This window comes from Epithele typhae, assembly GCF_022376455.1.
Source record: "Epithele typhae strain CBS 203.58 chromosome Unknown BXZ73scaffold_182, whole genome shotgun sequence".
Taxonomy (NCBI): domain Eukaryota; kingdom Fungi; phylum Basidiomycota; class Agaricomycetes; order Polyporales; family Epitheliaceae; genus Epithele; species Epithele typhae.
Window position 1 is genome coordinate 1 of NW_025954373.1, and position 18,785 is coordinate 18,785.

General features: G+C 50.1%; 4 protein-coding genes across 4 annotated transcripts; all 4 read right to left on the reverse strand.

The window, feature by feature from the left end:
• Positions 1-237: 237 nt before the first annotated feature.
• Positions 238-2,790, reverse strand: BXZ73DRAFT_83352 (uncharacterized protein; the record flags this gene model as incomplete). Its single annotated transcript, XM_048023900.1, has 4 exons — positions 238-862; positions 985-1,063; positions 1,390-2,513; positions 2,758-2,790. Coding segments are annotated over 4 exons (1,861 nt in total), but the record flags the coding sequence as incomplete, so codon positions are not given.
• A 2,560-nt stretch (positions 2,791-5,350) lies between these two features.
• On the reverse strand, positions 5,351-7,495 carry BXZ73DRAFT_83353 (uncharacterized protein; the record flags this gene model as incomplete). Its single annotated transcript, XM_048023901.1, has 10 exons — positions 5,351-5,433; positions 5,455-5,593; positions 5,703-5,880; positions 5,930-6,192; positions 6,335-6,553; positions 6,601-6,714; positions 6,763-7,095; positions 7,135-7,230; positions 7,278-7,379; positions 7,421-7,495. The coding sequence occupies 10 exons, from the start codon at positions 7,493-7,495 to the stop codon at positions 5,351-5,353; spliced, it is 1,602 nt and encodes a 533-aa protein (XP_047870988.1).
• Positions 7,496-10,917: 3,422 nt separating this feature from the next.
• Positions 10,918-12,272, reverse strand: BXZ73DRAFT_83354 (uncharacterized protein; the record flags this gene model as incomplete). Its single annotated transcript, XM_048023902.1, has 5 exons — positions 10,918-11,033; positions 11,089-11,184; positions 11,226-11,552; positions 11,723-12,097; positions 12,164-12,272. 5 exons carry the CDS (start codon positions 12,270-12,272, stop codon positions 10,918-10,920), a joined length of 1,023 nt encoding a protein of 340 aa, XP_047870989.1.
• A 2,415-nt stretch (positions 12,273-14,687) lies between these two features.
• On the reverse strand, positions 14,688-16,938 carry BXZ73DRAFT_83355 (uncharacterized protein; the record flags this gene model as incomplete). Its single annotated transcript, XM_048023903.1, is given in 20 exon segments — positions 14,688-14,720; positions 14,823-14,842; positions 14,909-14,925; positions 15,014-15,047; positions 15,123-15,126; positions 15,268-15,285; positions 15,335-15,385; positions 15,407-15,441; positions 15,476-15,580; positions 15,627-15,655; positions 15,785-15,824; positions 15,853-15,869; positions 15,889-16,023; positions 16,267-16,326; positions 16,491-16,504; positions 16,568-16,616; positions 16,640-16,697; positions 16,748-16,799; positions 16,826-16,852; positions 16,903-16,938. The coding sequence occupies 20 exon segments, from the start codon at positions 16,936-16,938 to the stop codon at positions 14,688-14,690; spliced, it is 834 nt and encodes a 277-aa protein (XP_047870990.1).
• Between the last annotated feature and the right edge of the window lie 1,847 nt (positions 16,939-18,785).

Below are 18,785 nucleotides of genomic sequence, written 5' to 3' on the forward strand. Positions count from 1 at the left end.
TTGAAGTCGATGTCGATGGTGCGAAGGTGGGGCAAAGGGTGAGCCCACAGGACTGCAAAGGTCCGGTCGCAGTAGACAGAGAGGTGAAGAAGGGAAGGGGTAGGAGGGACCAAAGATGGCTGCCACAAACAGAGTTCAAGGGACTTGAGATGGTTGAGGTCTAAAAGAGGAGACTGAACACCAAGTGTCTCAATGGCCATCCAATCCGCCAACTCAGACTCAAGAGCCTGCACGTACTCGCTCCTATATCCTGACAAGGATAGGGAAGAGAGTTGGGTGACTTTGGAGAGGGAGAGGATGAAGGAATGAAGAATCCCCAGTCTTCAGCTGTAATGTCGGATGGGATGGTGCCATCCTGGAGAGACACAGACAGGGAGGAGAGACGGGGAAGTTCGGAGAGGAGGGGAGTGAGTGTGGCAACACTGGGGAGAGTCGGGGAGGTCAAGGAGAGGGTAGTTAACTTGGAAATGAAGGAGATGTGGATGATGTGGAGGTTCTCTCCTGAGTTGAGAACCACAAGCTCAGAGAGACCTGGTGAGCTGCTGAAGAGGTTCTGGAGAACTGAATGGGGGATGAGATCGGGGTTTTCAGGAGTGATAAGAGACTTGATGTAGTGGCATGGAGGATAGGGAAGGTAGGGATGGATGGAAACGAGCCACTGCACCCATGCTAGAGCATCGGTTTTGTTTTTGTTGTACCACTCTTGAAGGTGGACGGTGGCCAATGCTGGGCGCATAGCAACTTCGTACATGGTCTTGGAGGTTTGTGCAACTTTGACAACAGAGGAGGGGGGAAGGTGGGTGCAGACAGCGTGAATAATGTCATGGTTGAGAGACATGGTGGATGATGACTGAGAAGAAGGCTGTAGGGCAGTGTGGTTGAGGTAGGAGGCAAGAGGGGTATAGGAGCCATAAAGAAAGTCAGCCTTACAGCCATTCTCACTTGGGTATCTCCCACCCTCCTCCTTCTCAATCTCCCACCCACTACCTTCCCCATCCTCTCATCCAACCGCCTCTCCAACAACCTCAGCATGCCCAGAGCTTCCCAAAAGATGCCCTGGGTCCTTCAATTCAATTTCAGGGCCACTGTTCAAGAATGCAGCACCAGTGGTCGTTCAGATAAGTCCTTGGCCCCCATTCTCTGGCATGCCCACCCCCATCACACCTCCCACAGTACAACCACACACCCTGACCATGTATAAGATACGGTGGGCATGTCCCCCACCCGTCCACGCCCTTCAGCCACATCCCACACTCAAAACGGGGCCTGACGGCCGTCCTCACACAGCGACACACTCCCTCCCACCCTCCTCTTCCTCCTCCCCACAGCCCTCGACCTCGCCCTCATGCCTCCCTCCCACCTCACCAACACCCTCAACACGCCGAGGACGTCCCAATGGACGTCCTCGGCCCCTCGATTCGTATCCCGGCGCCATGGTTCAAGACCGCGGCGCCGGTCGTCTCCTGGTAAGCCCTTGCCCCGTCCTCCTGCGCGCTGCCCAGCCCGTCCTCCCGCAGCGCGTCCGCACGCCCCGGCCGCTTACAAGACGCGGCGGGGCGTGTCCCCCGTCCCTCCTCGCCCATCTCCCGCGCCCCACGCTCAAAACAGGCGGCCCTACGGCCGTCCGCGCGGGCGCCTCTCTCCTCCTCCTCCTCCACCGTCTCCCGCCCTCCGACTTCCCCATCCCGCCGTCTGACCTCCTCCCCGACACCCTCAACGCGCCCAGGGCGTCCCAAAGGACGCCCTGGGCCCTTCGATTCGTATCCCGGCGCCTGTCGTCTGCTGGTGAGCCCCCAGCCCCGTCCCTCGTGCGCGCTGCCCCGTCCCTCCTCCCACAGCACGCCCGCACGCCCCGACCGCGTACAAGACGTGGTGGGGCGTGTCCCTCGTCCCTCCTCGCCCGTCGCCCTCGCCCCGCGCTCAAAACGGGCGGCCGTATGGCCGTCCGCGCGCGCGAGCTGCCCACCGTCCTCCTCCACCTCCTCGCCGCCCTCGACCTCGCCGTCCCGCCGTCCGACCTCCTCCCCGACACCCTCAACGCGCCCAGGGCGTCTCAAAGGACGCCCTGGGCCTCCCGATTCGTATCCCGGCGCCCGTGTCTCCCGGTAAGCCCCGTGCCCCGTCCTCCTGCGCGCTGCCCCGCCCGTCCTCCCACAGCGCGTCCGCACGCCCCGGCCGCTTAGAAGACGCGGCGGGGCGTGTCCCCTGTCCCTCCTCGCCCATCTCCCGCGCCCCACACTCAAAACGGGCGGCCCTACGGCCGTCCGCGTGGGCGCCTCTCTCCTCCTCCTCCTCCACCGTCTCCCGCCCTCCGACTTCCCCATCCCGCCGTCCGACCACCTCCCCGACACCCTCAACGCGCCGAGGACGTCCCAATGGACGTCCTCGGCCCTTCGATTCGCATCTCGACGCCGCGGTTCAAGACCGCGGCGCCGGTCGTTGTCCCAGTATGCCTCCTGCCCCTTCCCTAGTCTGTGCTGCCCATGCCCTCCTCCCACAGCATGCCCACATGCCTGTATGCATACAAGACATGTTGAGGCAGGTTCCTCATTGATCCTTTCTTTTCCCAAGTCTGGATACCCCCAAATGTTTTAGTTACTTTGTATGTAGGATACATTGCAAATGAAACTCATTCTTTCCCCTTGCCTTTGCCCTTGCCCTTGAGTCTGGTGGCTAGTCTCCCCTCAGCCCTCCAAACAGGCTGCAACTTCAACTTCTCCTCATTCTGCCGCTCACACTCTGACCACCCACACTCACACAACTCCCAAGGATCCAGTACAGTATTCCCATGCTTATCCTGGGCCTTCAGCTCATGGTGCTTGGGGTATTTGGCAAAAAACCCCTCTGGCTTGTCCTCCAGCCTAGTCACTGTGATGGCATTACGATTAATGAGGTACGAATGAATCGTTCTTTATGGGGTGGGCTCTGGCTGCGACGCGCGACACCCTTAACTCAACGCCGTGGGAATATATTTCAGACTCCGATTACTCTTGACTAGCACAGCCACTTCCCACGCATAGGTTTACTACTTACTCCCATCACCCTAGCTCTGGGTTAGGGTCCCCCTGTAGGGTTCCACTAGCGCTGGGTTTGCACTGCCACCTGGGCTCAGCGCTTCACTCCTTTCTACACTTTGTAGTGCCTGTTAGTGTCTATACCTATTCAACTAGACTGAGATGGGCGCTCTTTGTGGGCTTCAGTCAGACTCTATCTGGACTACTACTAGCAATATACTCAAGATTTATCGGAATTGATTCGAATTTTGAAGGGCTGATTTCAGAAAAGTGAGGCTTCCACAAGTTATTAGACGCCTAGTGGCTGTAGCGCCCTGCCCCTGCTCACTACACCCACATCTGCCTACTAGTAAATCAGATTAATTCCCTATAATGTTGATTATATTTGTGAACCTAGTCCACATAGGAGCCAGTGTAGATGTGAACAGAGTGCACATATCAATGCAGTGCTGAAAGGACTACAAGGTCTATGACATATGGTTCATATGTTGTAACTGTTGGTATGAGCTCAGATAATGTCCGTTTTGGATGGTTTTGGGTGCGTTCAATGCGCATTGATAAGAGGTATCTATTAGGTTATGTCACGTGATTCTGGAAGCAGATGCGATGGAATGGTTTGAGTAACACTCGTAGAACACTATATGTACAGTGTATGGCTAGTTATAAGCTGGTTTCTGATTCAATCACTACATATGTAGATGCATTATAAGACCTCTAAGAAGGGCCACCAGATGACATATGTCATGGTATGTCTGGTGCTTTTCACCTACCATATTGTAGCAACTACTGCTTTGTAGTGTTGACTGGGTTATAGCACTGTGCCTGAGAATATGCTTATGTAACATACACCATTCAAAAGCCACTTACGAGACGTACTTGTAACAGCTTGAATCATAAGAAACAGACAAGAAATGAATAATAGAGAGTGTAAGCAATGTTCCCATATACAGTTGCCTAATAAGGTGTGTGAGAAAACTGTTACATAAGCGCAAGCAGCCCACTCTCATCGCTCCTGCCACTGCTCCTCCTCTCTTGGGGGACTCTCATCCACCCTTCACCTCTGTAGCCTGGCTTTTGGCCAAAGTCAGTGCTTATGAGTGGGAGGATGCCCCCCCACAGTCCCTGTGCTCCTCTACCATGCCTACTCGGTGCACCGATTTAGAGCGGTGGTCTTGAGCCTGGGATGCCTGCGACATTGCCATTTTGGGTGGCCGGGTCGTTGGAGCACAGACCGAGTTCTGTGTGAGATGGATTCAGCTTTCTCTTCAACTCTCTGGTAAGCTTTGGGTGTCTGTGGGTGTCAGATAGGTATGCTTTCATGTATTTGCTCATCTCCATGGTACTTTGACGTCACTGTGCCTCCCTTCCCATGCCCCATCACTCTCAGAACACTGCCAGATTGCTCCCAGGTGTGTGCTCTTTCTATAGACCCCCCATTCATCCCCCACTTCGCATTTTTCATCCCCTTGTGCACATACTGATGGTATGGGTTAGCACAGCGCTCATGGGCGTCTATTTCAGAGGCGCCCATAGCGCTGCTACATCCACAAGCCTCACTTGCCATCCATCCCCTTCCCATGGTTGGATCTGCTTCATTTTTGGTAGGTAGGCACTAGTAGTCCTGCACACACAATCTATGTACTTTGTTTCATCATCTTGTGTCATTTGAGCCCATAACAACATGTTTAGAGCCTGGGACCAGCCACCTAGCCCACCTCAGCGCCTCTGGGCGCCTATTTTCGCTCTCAGCCACAGCTACTGCAAGCCACACCCAGCCACCTAAAATTGTCATCCACAAGCCCCAGCTGCAATCCACCCTCTTTTGGTGGGGCTGTGCTCCCCAATCTTTGTCAGCAGCCTCTCCCATGCCTCTCCACCATATATGGACACTGTTTGGCACTATTTACTCTCTCCTGCCCCTGCCACAGCTGTCACCGTGACTGAAAGTGCAGCTAGGTGCCTATTTTGAACGCTCTTTTCAAACTCAGCTCAGCTCAGCTAGTACAGCACCTGGGTGGGGGACCCAGGAGCCTTGGGTTCAATCCCTGGTAGTGCCGCTTTTTTCTGCATGTGGCTGTGCTATGCAGGCCTGGTTCTAACAATGGTTATTCAGGCTTTGTAAAATCCAATCAATTGCCTAAAATCCTGATTATATTCATGAAAGCAGCTACTATAGAGTGGGTTACTAATCTACTTACAGCTCGACTTTATATGCATTAGATGAGGCACACTGTAGACATTATCACTCATTCCTACCATTTTTAGATTGCTCCTGTGACCTCAGTTCTTATCTGTTTGGGGTGATTGTACATACATCAGAAAGCTATGCAGAAGGCCTATATGACTTCAACCTCTTTGTCCTCTCTAGTTCCCTCTTCAGGTGGTCTAGCAATGTAGAATGATAGTGTGTACTCTGTCACTGTAAAATCAAATACAGCACCTACAATCTTGACTATATTCAGAAGGGCAGCTATAACACAGGGTATTGTAACTGTATGGGCTTTGATCTGCATAGTAAGCACTTTAGTCCTAGCTTCTACAATGTTTGGACTCCTGCTATATGTTCTGTTCTTGTTTGTCTGTAATGATAGTAGTGGTGTTCAATATAGCCTATTAAGGTCTCTCATATCTTCTCATTATATCCCATATCTCATTAATTGTTTTCTGCCAGTAATGGCCCACTCCTACCAAGTGAGAGAAGAAAACCAAGGCAACTCGGCCCCCAGAGAACCACTCAGGGCACTGGACATTGGGACCATTCTCAGGGCTGAGATCTTGGCCTAGAGCATGCCTAGCAATTTTCCAGTCCCGAACCTTGTGGGCAAATTTGCAGTCCCAGCCAAGGATAATGTCTCCAGCACGGTACCTGCCCAACTCAGATTAGTGTTTGCTAATCTCAAAAGAAATGCACAAACTGAAACACTGCCCCAAGGGCAGGGAACTCCATCTCGCCATTATGGAAGAAACCAAGGGGAATAGTGAGAGTAGGCCCAATGTCACCATGGTCGAAGTGGAGGTCGAGAGGGAGTTTCCAGACAAGGGCACGTCCAAGCCAAGGTCCAGGGTCATGAGGGATCCAGCTCCCTGCATCAAACGCCTTCTGGTAGCGTTGATAGAGATCAGGATAGAAGACCTCAAACAGAGCACCAAAGTGCGCGGCAAAGGGAGCAGAGAGGGTCTAGAACTTCTTTGTCACCTCAAGTCTATCAGACTTGGGGTTTTTGGGTGTCTTGAGATCGTTCTTGACTCCAATATCACTGCTTGGAGTCATTGTCTGCACAGTGTTAGCTCTAACCAAAGTACCACAGAGGCAGACTCACAAAGTGAGAATCCCCTTGCTGGGTCCAGCAATGAATGAGATGGCCCACTCCGGATCTCTCATTGCTCTTCTTCTCCCGTTTGCCTCGTTGGTATCGAAAGAGGTGAGTGTTGATGTCTTCTCGATCCCCCTCGTGACGACGATCCTTTTCAGGAAGGACAGGCTGAACATGGGAGGTGTAAAACTGACAGACTGCCAGCAACCTCATCTGCTCATCAAACTAGAACAAAATCAGACAAGCAGAAGACATAGACAAGAGCAGCTCACAGTGAGAGCATCGTTCTGGATAGAGACACCCTTATTTCTCAGAATATCAACATCCCTCTTCGTGCGCCCTTCATAGAGTGATTCAATAGGGTGAGGAGTATCCCCAGGTGTGTCCTGCCCAGATAGATGAGAAACATATAGAGTAGCACATTGAAAACTCACAGTCTCAGGGCGCCTACCAAGATAGTAGAGCACCCGCTGCCCCTCCGAGTCTTCAATGATGGTGGTGCAGTCAACAGACTTCTTTGGCTTGATCTTCTCCCACTCTGCATCCATGTCAGCCAACTTCTCCTTCTTGGTGGTAGAGCTAGGATAGAGCCTCATTGGCTTTGGAAGCTGGAAGACAGGAGCATTGTCCAAGACTTCGTGGGCTTTAGCTCGACCTCGGGCTGCCCACTCCAAGACCTCCACTTCATCATAGACGATGTGGGCAGGGTCTATGACAGAAGATGGGAGTTCATTGACCTGGTGCTGGGGCAGGAATTTCTTGAAGGGCTTGAGATGCAAGAAACACACCCAAAAAGTAGTACTCACTGGTCTGGCAGGCTTAGCAGGCCTAGCAGGCCTAGCAGGCTTAACAGGCTCAGCAGGCTCAGCAGGCTTAGCAGGAGGCTGAGCAGGGCCAGGAGTCTATAGCTGTTTAGGGGGAATGTGCTGAAAAGAAGCCAAGTACTCACATAGTCTTTATCATCATCATCATCCTCATCCTCATCATCCCCATCTACCCAATCCTCCACTCTAACCCTCTTGGAAGCCTGGGGAGGAGCAGAAGTCTGCAGCTAGTGAGTGAGTGCATGGAGAGAGAGTGCAAGATACTCACAAAGACACCTCCTATGTTCTCCTGCTGATCCAGATCCAAGTAGTCCAAGGAGGGCCTAGAGTGCTTAGGAGCCATAATGAGGGCAGATTGGTGTGCAGAGAAGAGCTAAGAGGAGATGTAGAGGCTGGATGGTGGTGGTAGGACAGAGAGATGGGCAGAGATAAGGTCCTGCAGCTCTACGCCCGTTTAAGCGCCCGTAAGCGCCCGTAAGAGCGCACTTCTCTAGCTGGCTTGCAGAACAGGAAGAAGACCACGAAATCAGACGATATTTGGCATGTGAGTACATCCAGACAATAGAAGTCGAATACGTCTTGTTTTATGTCAAACAACCCAAAACTGACAGAGATAGAGCATGTACAACATCTCACTCAGTCAACTTCGCCCAGATTTCGAGAATTTTAACAGGGCGACAAAACTATGCACAAATGAGCAAGTATATACGCCCAGACCGTCGAAATCCAATGCACTTTGTTTGGTCCAAATCGGACGAAAAATGACTGAGATACAGCGTATATAACACCTCATTCGGTTCACTTGGCCAGAAATCGAAACCGTCATACTGGCATATTAGACAGCGCACTTGGGCGCGATAGGTGCGCATTGAAGCACACATTATGACGCAGCAAAGTTGGAGAGATGCGTTCAAGAACTGCCTGAGATATAGCAACTGCAATGAACGCACGGGCCAAGTCGGTGGGAAATCGAAACAAGTGTACCAGAACATTAGACAGCGCACTTAGGCGTTTTAGATGCGCATTAAAACATACATTAGGACGCACCAGGTTTCGTGAGATGCGTCCAAGAACTGCTTGAGATATAACAACTTCAATATACGTATGGGCAGAGTCGGTCAGATTTCCAGCATGGGAACAACTTGAAGGAACACAGTGAGATTTGGCATCTGGGTGTACATGGAATACCCCATTATAATAGATGAGTATAACACATTCACAATCACCTAAAACGCGCACTGTCTGAGCTCATACCATCAGTTACAACATATGGAATGTATGTTGTATACCCTTCTGCACCCCACCCACTATGTATAAATGAGCACCTCTTTCATAATCGTACCAACCACTATGAGGACTAGCTTCACTAATATAATCAGCATTTTAGGGAATTGATCTGATTTACTAGTAGTCAGATGTGGGTGTAGTGAGCAGGCGCAGGGCGCTACAGCCACTGGGCATCTAATAACTTGCGGAAGCCTCACTTTTCTGAAATCAGCCCTTCAAAAATTGAATCAATTCTGATAAATCTTGAGTATATTGCTAGTAGTAGTCCACATAGAGTCTGACTGAAGCCCATAAAGAGCGCCCATCTCAGTCTAGTTGAATAGGTATAGACACTAACAGGCACTACACAGTGGAATAAGGAGTGAAGCGCTAGGCCCAGGTGGCAGTGCAAACCCAGCGCTAGTGGAACCCTACAGGGGGACCCTAACCCAGAGCTAGGGTGATGGGAGTAAGTAGTAAACCTATGCGTGGGAAGTGGCTGTGCTAGTCAAGAGTAATCGGAGTCTGGAATATATTCCCACGGCGTTGAGTTAAGGGTGTCGCGCGTCACAGCCAGAGCCCACCCCATAAAGAACGATTCATTCGTACCTCATTAATCGTAAAGGTAGAGACGAAGATGCGAGATGGTGCCCTGTGCGAACTCTCAAGATCTCAAGCCTCAAGGAACGCGTCTCGTCGCGTCTGTCATGTGATGACTAGACCACCCGGAAAGTTGTTCGCTGAATATCTCAGCTACGCCAGACCTGATTCACACCAAACTTTGCAAGAGTGCAGAATCACATCCTAGAAACATGTTTTGATTGTTGTAAATGCAATACGTACATGTGTGTGCGGTGGAGGAGGGGATTAGAGGAGCCACCGTCCTGTTGGAGTCTAAGCGCCAAAAGTTACATTTGTTCTTGTTTGGCTCCCCTGTTCACGCCCTAAACACTGAATTGCTCACTGCGCTCGCAACAATGTGATAGATATTCAAGAGTGTGGCAGCCACCAGTCAGTATACACCTGCCTGTCCTGGGGTTCTACACTTCAAGGCACTCTGATTGTACGACCTTTTGATCCTAGCAAAATAACTGGAACCATCAGTGGTCGGCTGAGACAAGAGTTTAGAGAGCTGGAACTGCTGGATAATATTACCAAACTCAGATGGGAAGACAAACTCTCACCAGAGGTCACTGGCATCACTAGAAATGAGCTCATCTACTCGTTCAGAAAGTGGAAGGGAGAAGACTATGTGCCAAAAACAGTGCACAAGTCTCTGAAGTGGGGTACAAATAGCAGGTTTGATATGGAAGATGTCACAGAGGATGCAGGCTGGCAGATTGTTTCTGGAAAAAATGATCTGTTAAGAGCTGAAAAGACAGCACCTACAGATGAGTTTCCAAATAGAAACAAGGTGCTCCAGTATGTGGTAGCCAAGGGAAGCCAGGCCTTTGCCTGCAGTGAGCACTTTTGTGGGAAAGCCTTCTGGGAAGCGCAAAGCCTCTGATAATGCTGAAAGCTCTACCAAGCGACCTAGAACCACCAATCTCTCTGCTGGCTGCCCTTTCAATGGTCTTCCCTGGGACAGTGTCAACTATAGCTGTGCCTATGACAGCATTCTGACCATACTAATGGCTGTGCACAAAGAGAATGCAAATGTATGGAACGAGCACATTGCACCTAAAAGTGTCCTGCTTCAAACTGCTGGAGAGTTGTTTGATCAAGTAAACTCTGGCTGCCTTACTCCTTGACTTGCCCATGACCAAATCAGAGATATACTTGGTGCTTTGGATGACAGTTTGGGTTGCAAAGGCTCTGAAGGCATTGATGGATATCTACTAGCAAGGCACTTGTTTACTCCAGATATCCCTAGACTGCAGATGGAATACAGCTGCACCCAGTGTGAGTACACTAAGGCTGTTCGCGGGTCCAGCTCACTTCGCGGGTCATGAGCCAATTATCCGGAGCCGTGAGCCGGGGATCATGAGCCGGGCGGCTCCAGCTCATTGCGGCTCCGGGTCCTGGCGGCTCCGGATCAAGGCAGCTGAAAACTGGCGGATCTGCGGCTCTATCCGCGGGTTATCCGCAGATTCTTAAGCAATAGCTCATATTTGTGCTTACCTACTACGAAATTTGTATCCTTCGAAAGCCAATCGAAGCGCCTTTCTAACGGTACCATTCGCGTGCGATTTGGCGGGAATGTGACCGAGATATTGGTACATTACTCTCTCCTTTCACTTCGAGCGCTTTTGGCGCCCGCATCCGGCGTTTGCCCGCGGGAATCTGTCTCGATCGGGCAGTGTTCAGATTCGAACGCGCGCACACGCGTCTTGCACGTCCTCCTCTCCAGCCCCCCACGCTCGCCGCTCCCCCTCCTCCTCCCTCCATCCTCCATCCACGCCGCGTGATCGCGCGTGTGCACGTGTCTGTCCTCAAGCCCAGGAATGACGTCGTGGGGTCGCGGTGAGCTCCCGCGGCCCCGATCTTCTTTGATGAGTTCTACCCTCCGCTCCCCGTGTCCTCGCCCACCTTACCCTCGTCCTCCGCCGCGTCCCGGCCCTCCGCTGCCACACCCTCGTCCTCCGCCTCGCCCTCATCCGCCGCCTCGCCTTCGCCTATCCCGCCTCACCCTCGTCTGCGTCGTTCACGCCACCCGCCCGCGTCACCCACGGCGGCCCTCGCTTGTGTCACCCAGCACGCCCTTGCCCGCCCTTGCCCGCCCTTGCCCCCCACGTCGCCCAAGTCCCCCGCCTGCCCCGCGTCGCCCTACTCTCAGCCGTTCACGCGGGGTCATCGCGCTCGCGGACGTTCCGTGAGGTCGCGGTGAGCTCCCACGGCCCTGATATCCCCTGGTGAGTCCCTCCAGGTCCCTCCCCGCCCCCACTTCTCCCCTGCGTCGCCTCCCCCTCCCAGGTTCTGGCCTCGTCGGCGACGCTCTCGCCTCAATCGCCTTCGCTGGCGTCGTGGGTGTCGTTCCCCCACTCCGTCCATCTCGCGCACCCGCCTCGCGCCCATCTCGCCCACGTCGCCTACCTTGCCCTCGCCCGCGTCACCCATGTCGCCCTCGCCCGCATCGCCCTCATCGCCTGCGTCGCCCTCGCTTACATCGCCCTCGCCCTCGCCCTCGCCCTCGTCTGCGCCCGCGTTGCCTCATCTTGCCCCCGCGTCGCCGTCCTCCGCTCGTCCTCGTCCGAATCAATATGGCCCTCTCCCGCCTCCCCTGCGTTGCCGCATCGCCCGCGTCTCGCCGTCTCGCCCACGTAGCCGTCATCCGCGTCGTCCTCGCCCACATCACCCGCCGCACCCTCGTCCACCTCGCAGCGCCCGCGTCGTGCCCGTGTCGTGCCCGCGTTACCCGCCTTGCCCGCCTTGCCCCGCGCCCGCGCCCGCGTCATCTGCCTTGCCCTCGCCTTGCCTCCGTGTCGCCCTGGCCGTGTCGCCCTCGCCCTCTGGCTCCCACACGCGTCGACCACCACCTCGATTCCCGCATCTCCTTCCTCCACCTCTGCGTCACCCCCATCCGCGTTGCCCTCAGTCCCGCACGTTGCCGACGTCGCCCGCATCGTCTGCCATCCACCTCGCCCACCTTGCCTAAGTGTCCCGCAACTCCCGCCTCTCCCACTTCGCCCGCGTCTCGCCCGCGTCTCTCGCGCATCTCTTTCGCTTGCGCCTATCTTGCCTGTGCCACACACGTCGCCGGGTTGTCCGCGTCATCCACATTTCGCCCCCACGTCGCCTATCTCACCTCCATGTCGCCTGTGTTGCCCACGCGGCACCTGCATCATCCGCGTCTTGCCCTCGTCCTCACCCAGACTGTACTCGCCATCTCGCCACAAATGTAACCGTCCACACATGCTCGCTGCCGTGCTCTCGCTCTCCCCTCCTCTCCGCCACCACCGTGCCCTCGCCTCGCAGTGCCCTCTCCACTTATACGTACCCACTCTGTGCCTTCAGCGATGTGTCACATCGCGTAGCGCCTGCGCCTGTCTCCTTCCGCGTCTATCCACCTCTCTCCTCCGCGTTCGCACACCCTGCACCCTTCCTCCTCCGCGACACCCTCGGACATCCTGTCCCATGGTGCTCATCACCTCATCAGGTGTTCCGCATCTCACTCGTAAGGAAAGTTCTCACTCTGGGCCCGGTGTCCTCTGTATTTAGTATAACATGAAATATATTTTTGTGTCCTTTATATCTGTGTGATCCGTATCTGTGGATATCCACGGATCATCATGGCTTTGCGGGTCTATCCGTGGGTGGAGCCGTAATCCGCGGTTCCGGCTCCTGCGGCTCCGGCTCTTCCAGCGGCTCTGAGCCGCGCGGATCCAGATCAAGCCCTCAGATGTCACATGATCCGTGGGTTCGGCTCCGGATCATCCGCGGGTAGAGCCGCGAACAGCCTTAGAGTACACTTCTGCCTGGATTAAATGCAATGCAAGCAACCTTCAATACACCACCAAAGAATCCTCCTGGGTGTTTTCTATGGATCACAGAAGAGAACACCCTAAAGGCATGGGTCTTCATCGAAAGCTGTCAGTCTCAGAGTGGCTGTCTGTGTCTATGGAACAGAGTTCAGACAGAGTTTGTTTAGAGTGTGATGCTGCTGTGTATAAAAACTATAGCTATCTAGACCATGGATCACCCTTTTTGTATCTGATTCCTAGACTAATTAATGTGAATATGGAAACAGAAATCAAGCTGCCTGATGGGGAGAGGTACAGGCTTTGTGGAGTTGTTTATTATGATAACAATCACTTTACAGCCAGAGTAGTGGATAAATCAGGTGAAATCTGGTATCATGATGGTATCAAACCTGGAGACAAGCTCAAGTATGAGAAGAATGTGCTGCATATTAGCAATACTGGGTGGCTGAAGGCTAGGAATTTCAGAGCCACTGCCCTTGTGTATATTAAGCAGTTTTGATTCATGGCATTTGTTGTACATAGCCTTATCACTATGGCCTTACTTACAGTCATGTGCAAAGTTACAAGTTCCACCTTACTTTGTAACCCATACAAGGGTGTTACCCAGTTCAAAGTGATTGATCCCACTCGAAGGTGTTCAAACCCACTGGTCCAGGTGTACTTACTAGCACGTTCAAAGCTACAAGTCTAGCCTTACTTACTCCTGGGTTCAAAGCTGTTACTAGTGCCCGTTCCGGCCTTACTTACTGCATATTTCAAAGTTGTTACTCTGCTCTTACTTTACGATTAATGAGGTACAAATGAATTGTTCTTTATGGGGTGGGCTCTGGCTGCGATGCGCGACACCCTTAAAATGCTAGTTGTGGGAGTATTTTTCAGATTCCGCTTACCTCTCAATAGCACAGCCACCTCCCATGCATAGGATTTCTACTTACTGCCATCACCCTACTCCGGGGTTAGGGTTGCTCTCTAGGGTTCCAATAGCCGCTGGGTTTGCACTGCCACCTCTGGCCTATGCAGTTCCGGTCTGTATGCTCTAAGGCTGATGTTATTGCCTACTATTGATAGTACCTATGCTGTGTAGTCATTCTAGTAACCTACTAGTACTGTTACCTATGTGTAGTTACCTACTAGTGTTATTATCTATGCTCTATAGTGAGTCTAGTTGCCTATAACTGTCTCCACCTGCACTTTAGAGTACTACTGTTGCCTCTAGACTGGAGTTGCTTAACATGCTAATGTCTTGTATGCTGGACTAAGATAGACACTCTATAGTTCTTATTATTGCCTACTACTAACACTGTATAGTAGCTATAGTTACCTGCTAGTATGGAAGTTGCTCGTCTAGAGCTACTCCAGCCTTGCCTACTGCTCTATTATAGGTTGCTACAGTGTTCAAAGTCAGTACTCTAGACATCATTTACTAGTTTCTGCAAAGCCACTAATCCAGTATCACACAATGCCCTATTGGAAGTTGCTCAAAGTTGCTACTCCAGTCTTACTTATTATCCTGTTTGAAGTTACTAGTCCAGTGTCTAATGTTGCATGTCTATTAATCTGGCCTTACCGGTCTATTCAAAGGTACAATGCACTGCCCTATTCAAACTTACCAGTCTAGCCTTACTACTCTAGGCAGGATCTGCTAGCACCCTGCCCTAAAGTATACATATGACTAGCAACTATTGAACACTTGAGAGGTATTTAGATGCTTACTATGCTATTTGGACTGACTATTACATGACAAGTTACTAGTCTAGATTGTTGAAGCTTAGTAGTCCAGTAGTACTTGCAACCATGTTTATCGCTTTACTAGAGCAGTCCTTACTTAATAGTGGTTATTGTTACCTACTACTGCTGCAGTCTATGGCTATAGTTGCCTACCTAGACAGTACTTACCACATTGTTCAAAGTTACTAATCAGGTCTTACTTACTTTCTTACTAGTGCTACTGGTCTGGCTTTACTTACTGCCCTTCAAACTCACTAGTCCAGGCTTACTTGATACTGTGTTTGAAGCTATTACTAGTCAGTTACCACCCTGTTCAAAGTTACCAGTCCTACCTTACTTACCACATTCTTTAGAGGCACTGTTTTTACTTACTAGTCTATTCAAAGTCCCTAGTCCGGAGTTTTGCTTATCACCTTATTCCAAGTTACTAGTCCAGCCTTACTTACAGGTCAGTCCACAGTTCTAGTCTGGGCTTACTTACTACACTGTACAAAGTCACTAGTCCGGGTTTTTACTTACCACCTTATTCAAAGTCACTAGCATGGCTTTACTTACCATTCTTCAAACATACTCATTGAGGCTTATTTGCTACCCAATTCAAAGCAACTAATCTAGGCTTACTGACTGCCATTCAATGTTGTGTTCAAACTTACTAGTCTTGGCATTGTTCAAAGTCTCACTAGTCCGGAGTTTTACTTACCACCTTATTCTTACCGGTCTAGCATTACTTACTGGTCATTTCACAGCTCTAGTCTGGGCTTACTCACTACACTGTTCAACCTCACTAGTGCACCCTTACTTACCACATTGTTCAAAGTCTACTCCAGGTTTTTACTTACTAGACTATTCAAAGTCACTATCCTGGCTTTACTTACTATCCTTCAACATACTTGTTCAGGCTTACTTACTTACCCCATTCAAAGCAACTAGTGTAGGCTTAGTTGTTGCATCATTCAAAGTTGCTAGTCTGGCTACTCCAGGCTGACTTACTGCCTCATTCAAAGGGTTACTGGCTATGCTTACAATCCCGTTCAAAGTTACTAGTCTCGCTTTACTTACTATTCTTCAAACTGACTGGTTCAAGGCTGCTATGGTGTTCAAAGTTAATAGTCAGACATTACTTACTGCTCTATTCAAAGTCACTCATCTGGCCTTACTTACTGCTTGTTCAAGCTTACTAGTTTGGCTTTACTTCATACTTGTTCAGGCTTACTTACTGCCTGTTCAAAGCTGCTAATCTGGTCTTACTTACTGGTCCTAAAGTTACTAGTGAGGCTTTACTTACTGTCTAGTCCAAGCTTACTAGTCCAGCCTTACTTACTACTCATAGTCAGACCACCAAGTCCTTAGCTGACCTGCCCTAAAGTAGATAGAGACAACTGAACTGCACACTTGAATCAGACCAGTTGAATAACCCAGAGAAGCAATCATTCCATACAAAGCAAACACAAAGTAGCTAAAATACAACACATAAGCATCATTCTAACCCTTCCCGGACTTGGACCAGTGCACACCAGTGCAGGTTCCCCAGAGGGAGAAACAACCAAGGTGTAAAGAAATAAAGTCAGTACAGCTCTATACAGCTTCATATCTGCTCAAGGGCTAGAGTCCCTCTTTCTACCCTGTCGTTCGCAACTCAACAGTGCAGAAAGAAACACTCTAGCCCCCATAATGCGCAATATAAGAGCAAAAAACACACAAACTGACCATCAATACACCTCCAGTAAGCACTTCTAGTAGAAAGCTGGCCAATGAACAGCTTTTAAATAGAGAAAAGCAACAAAGCAACAAGAGAAACCATGGCATAGATGCCAGGTTCCATAGTTCTCAGCATCCAAAGATGTAGAGAAACCATGGGCTGTACTCCTTCATCCCCCATCCAGTCTTCCCGCTAATGCATGGTAGGAGGACAGTAGGACACACAATGAGAGGTCTAGCTATGACATCAAAGTGATGATTCAGAGACAGAGGAAACCCAAAGGTAATCCCAGGGAACTCACCCGGAGGTGAGGTGCCTTGACCCGGAGGTCGTAGGGGTGAGAGGCGTCCCTGCTCAACCCCAGGTTACTCACTTACTAGGCAGCATATACTCAGCTTGCACCTTTCTAAATGCCGCTTTTCGACTTTCCCCTACATAGTAGGCAAGAGCATCTGGGTGGCAGTGCACAGGCCTGTCCCACCAGAGGCATGAAAAGTGGTGTCCACAATATCGCGTTTTTGCACAGCCACAGCCTACACACCCAAAAGTATTTGCACACCACCTGCCCCCCAGCCCAAGATGTGTGCTGGAGTGAATTGAGATCAATGCAGAAGAAGCATACAAATTGAGTAGTACTTGTTTCAAGCCAAGGCCTCTAATGGTCATGTCCATGGATCATGATTGATGCAAAAAAGGCTAAATGCCATGCATGTACACTTTGTGAAACTCATGCCCAAGCACCACTGCAGCTCTAAAAACCTACCCTAGACCTTGTCTAAGTCACTACTAACAGTGTACATTGGTTTCTGGGTGCAAGTATGGGGTTTTAAAGGTTTCATTCTCACACAAAGCCAACTAGAGTACATGTTTCATCTTGGTAGAGAACTGTTCAGCTGTGTAGCCAACTAGTAAGTGTTTAACAGAGTGGTAGCAGCTGACTGGACACGGTTTTGACAACAGGGTCAAACACTTTGAAGGAGCCAGTAAGTGCTGCCTGGAGGGGTAAGTAAGACTAAACTAACACCTTTGAATGGGATAGTATGTAAGCACAGATGAGTATGTTTGAAGAATGGTAAGGAAAGCCATGCTAGTGACTTTGAATAAGGTGGTAAGTAAAAACCCGGACTAGTGACTTTGTACAGTGTAGTAAGTAAGCCCAGACTAGAACTGTGGACTGACCTGTAAGTAAGGCTGGACTAGTAACTTGGAATAAGGTGATAAGCAAAACTCCGAACTAGGGACTTTGAATAGACTAGTAAGTAAAAACAGTGCCTCTAAAGAATGTGGTAAGTAAGGTAGGACTGGTAACTTTGAACAGGGTGGTAACTGACTAGTAATAGCTTCAAACACAGTATCAAGTAAGCCTGGACTAGTGAGTTTGAAGGGCAGTAAGTAAAACAGGACTAGTGACACTAGTAAGTGAGGCTGGACTATTAAGTTTGAATGCTGTAGCACCTTTGAATGGGACGGTAAGTAACACCTGATTAGTGACTTTAAAGGGCAGCAAGTAACACCCAGTAAACTAGTGAGTATAGTGACTTTGAACATTGTAGCAAACAACTAATAAGTGTGCAATAGGGCAGTAGTAACTGAGTGAATAGGGTTTCAATAACAGTAGGGAGGGGACAGTCAGTACTGCCTAGAGGAGTAAGTAAGGCCAGGCTAGTAACATTGAACATGGTAGTAAGTGAACCCAGACTATAGTGACTTGGAATAAGGTGTTAAGTAAACCCGGACTAGTGACTTTAACCATAGTAGCAACTATTGACAGGTTGGTAAATAAGGGTGGACTAGTAACAACTTTGAACAGCTTAGTAAGTAAAGCCAGACTAGTAACTTTGGATCAGGTGACAAGCAAAACTCCGGACTAGACTAGTAAATGAAAACCCGGAGTAGACTTTGAACAATGTGGTAAGTGAGACAAGACTAGTAACTTTGAATGTGGTAGTAAGTAAGGCCAGACCACCAACCGGAATGCAGTGGTACATAAGGCAAGAGTTGACTTATTAAGGTGGTAAATAGAAATCCGGAGTAGTGACATTGAATGGCCTAGTAAGTAAATCTGGACTTGAAGGTTTGAATGAACTAGTGAGTAAAGCCAGACTAGTAGGTTTGAACATAGTAGCAACTTTGAATGAGCTAGTAAATAAAGCCCAACTAGTAGACTAGTAAGTCTAAATAAAGCAGTAAGTGAGGCCAGAGTACTGGCTTTGAATGTGGTAGCAACTTTGTAGGGGTGAGTAACTAATAAAGGGGCACAAGTTAGTGGTCAATAAGCCTGGACTAGTCACTTTGAAGGGCAGTAAGTATGTTGTACTAGTAACTGTGAATAGACTAGTGACTTTGAACATGATAACAGAGTAGTGAGCAAAGCCAGACTAGTAAATTTGAACAATGTGGTGAGTACTGTCCAAGCAGCCAACTTTGATACTAGTGGGCAACTACATTTAACATAGAACATAGTCAGTAGCAATAGTGAGAGACAATCACTGCAAAGTGCCAGTTTTGATTTAGTATGT